A 10510-nucleotide genomic window follows, 5' to 3' on the forward strand; every position below is an offset into this window, starting at 1 on the left:
TTATTAGTGTGGATTTGTGAAGTAGGTGTCCAGTGGCACAGTCCTGAGGGGTGTTCAGCTGTAGGCCAAATTTAGCCCAAGCCTCTACCCCTCTGGGGCCACCGGTGAATATTCAGCCAGCAATCCACAGATGCTGTGCTTATAGTTGCCTCAAAAGGCCACACCAGAAACCATGGCCAGCTGCCTCCACCAGTGTGAGCCTCAACACGGAGCACCTGACTCGCTGAGAATACACCTGGATGTGGCTTGAGTGGGGCCCAAGTTGGATGAGGTGGGGGTTCTAGGAATCCTCTGGGCAGAGCGACCTTTGTTATTCAGTTTGATGATGTCACGGCAATGGCAGCACTGTGTCCAAGCACTGGGAGGGGGGAAGGCTCAACAAAGAGCAATGGATACCGCAGTCACTTCTGTACAGAGCCAGTCTCTCCTCTGCCCTCTCTCTGACAGTGTCTCCCTGTAAGTCCCTGGTGCCCTCTGTGTGCAGCGACTCGGCACTCGTGCTCAGAGTGAGCAGGTCCGTCACCATGAAAATCCACTGTGGACGTGGCCCTTTTAAGAGGTGTCTGCCACTGCCACTGCCACTGCCACAGCCTCCGCCTCACTCGGCTGCTCGGGACAGGGCAGCCCTGTGTCCTCGCCTCGTCCTACCTTCTGCTGTTACAGGGTGCTTTCTTAGATTTCTCCGTAGTTGCATGGCTTGTTCATCTAGATCCCAGGCGATTTTTCTTTGCTGCTGCCCCTTGTTTCTATCACAACTTTGATTTGGTTGCCAGAAGAATGAACAGCACAGCCTCTGCCTCACTCGGCTGCTCGGGACAGGGCAACCCTGTGTCCTCGCCTTGTCCTATCTTCTGCTGTTACAGGGTGCTTTCTTAGATTTCTCCGTAGTTGTATGGCTTGTTCATCTAGATCTCAGGCGATTTTTCTTTGCTGCTGCCCCTTGTTTCTATCACAACTTTGATTTGGTTGCCAGAAGAATGAACAGAGCCTCTATCATCTATGCCATTTTTTTCTCTCTCCTGATACATTCTTAAACTTATTTAAACTTATGTTCTCCTATCCACAAAATTGTTATTAATAGGGGTTGGAAATACCTCAAGATGGAAAAATAAAACACTGTCTTATCTTTTGGTCTCCCTATTCCTCATTCCCCACCCCTCCCCCAAATAGCATTTCATTAATCTAGTGCTGGCATCTGAAATTCTTTCTACTAGTCATTTTTTTAATGTAAAAAATATATTCTGGAATATTTGTATGTATATATTTCCTGACCTTACACAAAATATTTGAATCTGAATAGCACAAAACAAATCCTCTATTTTTACATTGTTGCTAATTATCTTTTAGTTGGATTTGCTAATCAATTATTTACCAAGGGGATGAGATAGACAGCTATTGTTTTTGTAAGTATGTCAAGAAAGCATAAACTGCTACACAAGATGGCCACTTCAAGTGACGCAATATAGCCAGGGGCTCTGGTAGCCAGGAGGTGAGAAACAGGAAAGGGAAGAGCAGATTTCACTATTTCACAGTTTTGCCTAAGACTGATTGTTTGGATCCATCCCACTACACTGTTGAAAGTGGAAAGAATCATAAGATGGAAGAACATCCCCTTCTTGAATGCAGACTACTCAGTAGAATTTAATGTCATAACAAACAGGATTCTAATGTGTTCAAGTGAGTAAAATTAGATTCGTTAATTAGACTTACTGAATGCCTGCTTGGTAGAAAGCTTTGTGTTGATGGAAAAACACATATTAATAGCAAAAGTTTTCTTTTCCTTTTTTCTTCCTCTGTCCTTCTCCCTCTCTCTCTGAAATCATGCCATCTTTGTAGTGGCATTGTCAAAACTTCTGGAAGGTTGCATCTTGAGAGAAAGAAAGCCTGACTTTACACAACATGTTTAAATCTTCTATGTGATCGGTCTCATAGAGAAGATCGAAGAGTATCTTTCACAATTTACTTCAGAATATATTTTTATTGACTAAATTTCTAAACCTCGTGTAATTACTATAACCATGTCTAGATGGTTTTCAAATACAGCTGTGGTTGCTTTTTTTGGCTAGCTATTCTAGTTTCTACTAATAATTATTTGATTATTTTTTCTTTCATGTGATTTTTCTTCTGAAAACAGATGAAACAAGAACTTATTCAACAGCTTGAAAAGGAGTGGCAGTCGAAGCTGGATCAAACTATAAAGGCAATGAAAAAGAAGACCTCAGATTGTTACAGCCAAACTGACCAAGTAACCACCATTGATGTTATTTCCAAGAAGGAGATGGCAATCATAATAGAAGAGCAGAAGCGCAAGATCCAGCAAGATTTGGAGCAAGAGAAAGAAATTGCTATCAAGGGGGGCTTGAAGAAACTCGAGGTCGAATTGGAACTCAGATATTGTGAAAACATTGCCAAACAGGTAATGAGCAGCTTTATTTTAGTGAAATTATTGGTACTGATTGTCTGTTAATGAAAGCCTATAAAATGCTTCTGTTGAACTTGTTCATAACTTTATACTTTAAAATTTTTGTGCGTTCCAGGGTAGAGAACTTCTTATGTAGTTCCTAAGATTTTCATTATATTTCTGTCACAAAGCTATGCCTCTCCGTTTTTCTATGTCTTCTTTCAGTTTACACAATGTTTGCTCCTCAGAGGTCAGTCTAGGCATTCAGATGCCTAAGGTTAATAATGGCGGTTTTATAGCTCAATGAAGCACAATTTAATTATGAATTTTTCATATCTAACTTTATAGAAAATACTCCACTGAGATATAGATAAGCAAACTTAAAATGAATAAAATACTCTACAGTATTTGCATTGAGGCTTGCAGAGTTGAATCTTCAGGCGTACCCCTTAAGTGGGACTTTGTCTTTTAATCCAATTTTTTTGCCCAAAATCAGTGCCATTGCCTCCCCTTGGAAGCAATCAAAAAGCTATCTCACTTTTAACTGGGGCTTGTTACTTGATTTCCAAGAAATGTCATACTGAGAAAAATATAGCTCTTTGTTAACAGAATAAAGGAGAGCTATTATTTGTTTTATCTATATTATCAATTACAGTGATTCTTGAACTCTTCGGTTTCAGGTTACCTTTACACTTTAAAAAATCGAAGATTCTAAAGAGCTTTTGTTTGTGTGGATTATATTTATTTACTGTATTGGAATATAAATCTAAGAAATTTTTATTTTTTATTTTTATTTTTTTTTGTTAGGTGAAGTAACCCTTGGTTGACCCCATAGATTGCAAGGACCTTGTCAGCTTACAATCCCTTATTTTTTATGCCTACAGCACCTGGGCTTCCTAGGCGGTCTCCCATCCAAGTACTAACCAGGCCCAACTGTGCATAGCTTCCAAGATCAGACGGAATCAGGCTTGTTCAGGGTGGCATGGCTGTATACCAATCTAAGAAATTTTTAAAAAACAAGAATGCTCTAGCACACATTGCTGTCAGAGCAGTGATACCATCACTTAGCGTGTCACCTCCGGAGAACTGTACTGTTTATGCATGAGAGAATGGGAATAAAAAAGATAATGCCTGAATATTATTTTGAAAATAGTTTTGACTCCACAGATCATCCCATAGGGCTTCTAGTCCTCAGAAGTCCCTAGAACCTTGATATAATATTATTTATTGTGTATTTGTTATTTAGAACTATTACTTACTAAAAGACTTAAGATTATAACCTAAAGTAACAAAAAAATATACTCAGCTTTTGAAAATACTTGAAATTCTGCTTATTTGTTAAATTGTTCTACATGATTTTACAGGGCATCCTTAAGGTCTGGAAACATAGGCAAATATCTAATGGTATCAAAGATGTCTTCCATCAGTTAAAAAAATAAATTTCTGAAATGTTTACTGTAAGATTTGAACAGAGTTAAGAAAAGGTTCTATAAACAAACACATGTTTAAGGATTCTATTTTGGTATTTATAAAATTATAGATCTTGTGAAGAAAATCAAATAGCATGATTTTGTAGAAAGGAAATATTCATAGTAACTTTTTAAAGAATATAAATTTCTATAGGAGTTTTATCTTTTTACCATATTTTTCAACTCCCTGGAATTTCCCTGTAAATGTATTTAGCATTTTAGTGAGAAATACAGCTGCTTGTAACAACTCTGCTTTTGTGTGTCTGTATGGATATATGTATGTGCATATCTGTGTATATTTCAAAAAAAGAGAATAAGGAAGGATTAATAAATGATCTTGTGGAAGCTTGTAACAGATTTACAACCAGATTACCTTCATAGTTCATCAAGTCTTAAATTTTTGCCTGAATTGATATATCACCCCCATTCGTTAGTCACAAACTCATTCTTGACAGCAGGAAAATTTGCCAGGTATAAGGCTCTAAACATTATTGGCACTTTTGTGCATGCATGTGTGTGAATGCGTGTGTGTATATGTGGGATATGAGGACAGTGGAGGTGGCAGGCATACTGATTGCACAGCAGCTGGTGCCAAGCAGCCCTCCTGCATGCCTTGTCCTTTTCTCCAAGATAAATGGGGAAATAGCAATTGGTGCTTTGTATAAAGCTTTGTAAAATAGTACTGGCTGTCAAACATTTATGCATTCCCACTTCCTGTTGTGGCATTTGCATGGGACAGTATGAGAAGTTTATAACAGAAAGATTAGAATCTATCATTTGAGATAAGGTGGGGTGCTTGAAATCAGTTATAATTAATGTAGTATAGTGCAACGTAAAATACACATGATTGCTATATAATTGCTATTTGCAAAATCTTTTGAAATTTTATACTTCACTTTTCTTCTTTCTTTTGCAATATCTTATAGGTAGAAACAGCTGTGCAAAATGCTCGTCATCGATGGCTGGAAGAACTGCCTGAGCTTGCAGAGTATAAAGCACGCGTAAGATCGGAACAAGAAAAGTGGGAAGAACAACAAGAGATCTTTATGGCCCAACGAGTAAGAATTTTCCTGGAAAGAAGCTTCAGGAAGGCCTCTCTCCTGACGCCTTCTCTCATCTCAGTCCTGAGAATTGTTGCCTGCTCAGTGTTGTTGAAGGATTAAATATGCTAATGCGTGTTAAATATTAGGTCAGGACCTGGCTAATGGTAGCCATTCTCATCATTGTCAAGTTGTTCAGGAAGAAAGAATGCATTTTAGGGTCTTGAATCTCTCATAATGAGGAAGATAACCTTAACTGAAAGTAAATTCCATTCTGTTTTGCTATATCTTTAGGAGAAATTGAGAGCAGGTGTTTGTTTATTATTAGCTATACAATATCGTTTCACATGCCTAAAGATTGTTTTTTGTACTGTGTCAGAAGTCTTGGAACAGTCTCCTTGGTAAATAGTCAACTTTTCTTTTCAGAGATGTCATGTTCCCTGACTAGAAACATCAGATACAATTATTTGTATTCTTTTAACTTTACCTCCTAGTATAAATTAATTCTAATCAAAATGCCAGCATACTGAACATAGTTTTGAAATTCGACACAATCATTCTCAGATTTATTTGGAAAACTGAAAGACTAAAGATTTTTTTAATATTCTAGGAAAGAAGTAGTAGTTCAGCCCTAACAGAATATATTGGAAAGCAACAATTCAGACAGTGTTGAGTCACAAATAGAATTCTTTTTCGTTCAGTAAAATACCGACTTTAGAGTTAAGCCCAACTCTGAATAAAAACTTAATAAATTGTTTCAAAACATCTGAATGACAAATAGTATTATAATAAATAGCCTTATGATAGCCGGATAACACTTTGGAAAAATTAATTTTAAATTAATTTTAATTTTAAATTAATCCACAACCCGAATTACAATAAAATCTAGGTTGATTAAGTTATTACTTTTTTTAAATGAAATTGAATATTTCAGATCTATATCATAACAAATTTTGATGTAACAGACACAGTAACAAAGATAAAGTAATAGGATAAAATATGTACAAACATTTAAAACTTTTGTAATAAAAAATAACAAAAGATAATAAAAATAAGGAAAATAAATTAGTCAAACATGAGAAACACTAATACTAACATGACAAGGAAAACAAGAATCTATGAATAAATAATAAGTGTGCCAAGGATATGAACAAGTAATTTTCATGAGAAATCCAAATAGCAAAAAACCAATGGAAGAATGTTCATACCTACCAGATTGGAGACATGAAAACTAGAACAAACTTAAGATGCCATTTTAAGTCATATTTATAAATCCTCTCTAACTTGTAGTACATAAGATATAATAGATTGCAATGTCAGGCGTACACCACTCTTCCAATGTCACAATCATTTTAGAAAATAATGTGTATAACACATTGCAAACAATTCATATGTTGTATCATAAGCTTATTTCACAAATTACTTAAGGAAATAATTCAACATAAATTTCATAATATTTTTCTTAAGTTATGTAGCAGTACCTGGGTGTTTATTATATTATTCTCTATACTTTTTAGTATGTTGAAGTATTTCAAAAGGAAATTTAAGAAGGAGAGAGAGGAAACAATATGATGGTGTGCATGTGTATCTCAGAGCTCGGAAGTCAAGAGGAATAATAAAGTTGGGTAGAATATAGAAAATAAAATAGGCAAGAGATCTTTCCTTAAGAACATGGAAGATCTGAGTGTATGTAAATGCAGAAATAGAAATGAGAAGACAGTGTTTTGCTTCTGAAACTTTAGCTGGCAAGAAAAATCACTTGAATAGTTTGTTAAAGCAGATTCATGGGCTTTACTCCAAGCGATTCTGTGTTGGTGGTTCTGGAGTGAGTCCTGAGAATTTGCATTTCTAACAGGCTCCCAGGCGATATGACACTACTGGTCTTTGGACCACGTGTGGGTGGGAGTAGCACTATTCTAGATAATTATTCAGCCACAAAACATAATGCTAACATGTTGCACACCCATCCTCAAAGCAACGGAGGTGGGCAAGGACCAGTTACACAGCATTGTCTGCAGAGTTCAAGCAGAATTAGAATGATCATCAAGATCTGTGGAAATTTAAAGCCAATATGCAGAGTCCAGAAGTAGTCAAATTAGTTCCATGGTTTCCAAACTTTGCTGCACATTGGAAAAACTTGGATCTTTTTTAAAAACACTGTTGCCTGGCTCCTACTCCCAGGCTTTACGTTTTAATTGGTATGGGATGTGCCTGGGCATCAGGATTTTTAAATGCTCCTCAGGTGATTCTAATGTGCAATGATGTCGGGAACCACTGAGTCCATCGATGCTGTCAAATTCTCCTTGTAAAACTTCATGTGAGAGGGTGTGCCCTTTGGGCGAGATCGGGCCGGCCATCCAAATTCCAGGGGATCCACCACCCCTATCCAAGTCACCTGGTAATGAAGTCTAGGCATCCATTGCGACACGACCTGTTTTCTCTAAAAACATTCTTTACACATGTTTCATATCACTACTGGATTATTCTGTTAGTAACAAAAGAATTTTACTGTAAATTCCTTTGGAAAGCTCATCTTAGTGGATTTCTTTAGTAAATTAAAATACAATTACTTCAAAATTTGTCATGTGCAACTGTTCAAGAACACATACTATTGAATAAAGTTATATAATGTGTGTTTATAAGTCTATATAGGTGAAGATGTTTCCTCTAATTATATATTAGCAGAAAATTTAGGAAGCAGATACCCGATTTCATCATTCAGAGTGTATGTACAGTATTGATTAATAGCAGCCACCCCTGCCTAGGGCAAGCCTTTATTGATTAATAGCAGCCACCCCTGCCTAGGGCAAGCCTTTGGGGAAACCTAGTTCTTCTTTTAACACTGTTGTATTCTTATGACTTCTTTGGATTCAGTTGGGGAATATTAGAAGTAAAAGAGACTCAAGGTCATTATCCAATCTGCTCATTATATAGATGAAGACGTTAAATGCTAAAGAGATTGATTTTTCCAAGGCGAAGAAAGCAATAATAACTGCATAACATTATTGAGTCCTTATTGTCTGCCAGACTCTGGGCTAAGTGCTTTAAGTGAGTTATCTCCTTTTGTCATTCGATCCTAAAATAACTATCAGATAGGCATTGTAATTATCCCCATTTTCTAGATGAGGAAACTGAGGCTCAAAGAAGTTTAGGGCTGAGCCTGAGGTCCCATGGCTGTTAATTCCAGCAGTTTGTCTCTAGAGGCCACTCTGTTGAACACCATACTATACTTGGCTGCCTCTGCAATCAATGGCAGGATTAGAGCTGGAGCCTAGGCTTTTTGACTCTCTATTACTTTTTGGTTATGTACTTTATTTTCTGTAATCTACTTACTCTGTTCTGTCATAAAAGAAAGTTAGATTTTTTTTAAAAGGGGACTTTTTCTGTTTGCTATTGTCATTTAATGACTTGTTTAACCACTAGAATTGTATTAAAATATAATTATGTTTGTCAGCTTATAATTATGCATGTATATGTTATATTCCTAAATAATAGTAAGGTTTCCTTATGAGGCTGCTTTTGGTTCATGTAAAAGATACTTAATTTGTTGGGAGCATTGATAAAATTTGAGACTGCATCTATGTAAAAAAATAATATGGATTTTTTTCAAAAATTAGTTTTGGATAATTATGTAATTACGTATATGTATTTTTGGTAAATTTTAACTTCTAGTTCATGAGGAAACTGATATTTTGTTTTTTAAATAACAGAAGACCTATATTATTAGGTGATTTAAAATGAAGGAAAAGATCTTTTAGTGTAAGAATATTTTAAGAATGTCTTTTCTGAATTCACTCTTCCTCCTTAATTTCGATCGTAAATCTCTTAAGTTCAGAAGTTAACCCAAATAGTTACTTTAGTTTAATTTTTTTTAATGAGGAGAATTTTAAAGACTTAAATGTATATTGTTTTGTCCTTTAGATATCATTCGCTGTTTCTGAAGCTAAAGAGAAATGGAAAAGTGAGCTTGAAAATACAAAGAAAAATATAATACCTGCAAAGGAATTGGAAGAGAAGATTCATTCTCTTCAGAGAGAGCTAGAATTAAAGAATGAGGAAGTCCCTGTGGTTGTCAGGGCTGAGTTGGCTAAGGCCCGGAGTGAATGGAACAAAGAAAAGCAAGAAGAAATCCACAGAATTCAAGAACAAAATGAGCAAGATTACCGGCAATTTTTAGATGATCATCGAAATAAAATTAATGAGGTGCTTGCGGCAGCTAAAGAAGACTTTGTGAAACAAAAAACTGAACTGCTTCTTCAGAAGGAGGCAGAATTACAAACATGTCTAGACCAGAGTCGCAGAGAGTGGACTATGCAGGAAGCCAGGCGGATCCAACTGGAAATCTATCAGTATGAGGAAGACATTCTAACTGTACTTGAATTTCTCTTAAAGGATACCCAAAAGGAGGATGTCAGTGGTTCAGAGAACAAGCAACTTTCGGAGCTTGTGTCAACTTGTTCTTCAAAATGGGTGTCTGTGGAATATTTTGAAAAACTAAAGGCCTGCATTCAGAATGCATTTCAAGATATCCTCTCACTACTTATAGAAAATGCCGACCCAAAATGGAAAAAGGTATGTTTCTGAGAAGTGAAAAGAGCTATTGAACATCAAGGATGATTGCAGAAGTTGCATATGGTATTTTTTCCTTTCTTCACTTTACAGTTTAATAGATGTAAGACTTGTGTTTTTACCAGTGGTTTAAAAAACATTTAGTAGCAAATCCAAAGGATTGCCTTTTTTTTTTTTTTTTTTTTGCCAAGAATACTTTTTCTTCATAGTGCCATAAATATGAGGTAGACCTTTTATCCTCTAGACATCTTTTTCCTAATAAAAAAAAATATGCTATTCTTTGTAAGGGCCTGAGATTTCAGAAACTGAATAACTCTCATTCCCATTCTCATGACCACTTCAAGAAATATGCATCATATTAAACTAGGGGTTCTTAAGAGCTTCTAAACACTTTGGAAACCTATTTCTTACCCTCAAGGAATTTATATCTCATGTAGGCAAAAAATGCCAATGAAGTACAAAGAATTTTGATGTAGAAACACACAGAAGTATGGCTCACTCACACAAAACTCTGAAGCTCAGTTTTGTCAGTGTACTATCTGTGTGCATGTTTCATGAATTAGTTGTATTCTTTTAGTTGTATTAGTACTCCATGACACCAGCTTTTAGTTTGTGTGGAAGGGCTGATAAAACCAAAGTCTTACTCCCTTATGATTAAAGAAACTAGGTACACATGAAAAGTCCAGACTATTTTAGTCATTGTGATCAGCCGATTTCAACATCTGGAATTAGAGGTAGGAAAACAATGCTCATATTGTAAGGTCTGATCGGAGGCTTGAGACAGGAGTTAAGGTTCATTAAGATGTTGTGATTCAAGATTTTCAAGGCTGATGTTGGGCAATTGGTATTAATATCTACTGGAAAGAGTTACAAGCTAGGAAAAAAACCTGGGATTAGTCCCACACTTGGAGATAACTAACTTACTAACTTGGGTAATCGTATAGTTGCTCATTGGAAAAAGTACAAATCCTGGGCCTATCTCATTCTTTTGGTTTGGGTAGGATACACGTGACGGAGCTTGACTTGGCCTT

The 10510-nt window shown here is 36.2% G+C and overlaps 1 protein-coding gene and 1 pseudogene across 3 annotated transcripts in view; one reads left to right on the forward strand and one right to left on the reverse strand.

Annotated features, from left to right (window-relative positions):
- The window catches only part of CEP152 (centrosomal protein 152), a 78631-nt gene that overhangs the window by 51428 nt on the left and 16693 nt on the right, over positions 1–10510 (forward strand). For all 3 annotated transcript variants that reach the window (XM_006920386.3, XM_015596076.2, XM_025038804.1), the window contains 3 exons: positions 2135–2416; positions 4797–4928; positions 8832–9482. In XM_006920386.3, coding sequence (XP_006920448.1) covers positions 2135–2416; positions 4797–4928; positions 8832–9482 — 1065 coding nt within the window. The remainder of the gene's footprint in view (positions 1–2134; positions 2417–4796; positions 4929–8831; positions 9483–10510) is intronic.
- Positions 3277–3395, reverse strand: LOC112469762 (annotated as a pseudogene).

This window comes from Pteropus alecto, unplaced genomic scaffold (assembly GCF_000325575.1).
Source record: "Pteropus alecto unplaced genomic scaffold, ASM32557v1 scaffold86, whole genome shotgun sequence".
NCBI lineage: Eukaryota > Metazoa > Chordata > Mammalia > Chiroptera > Pteropodidae > Pteropus > Pteropus alecto.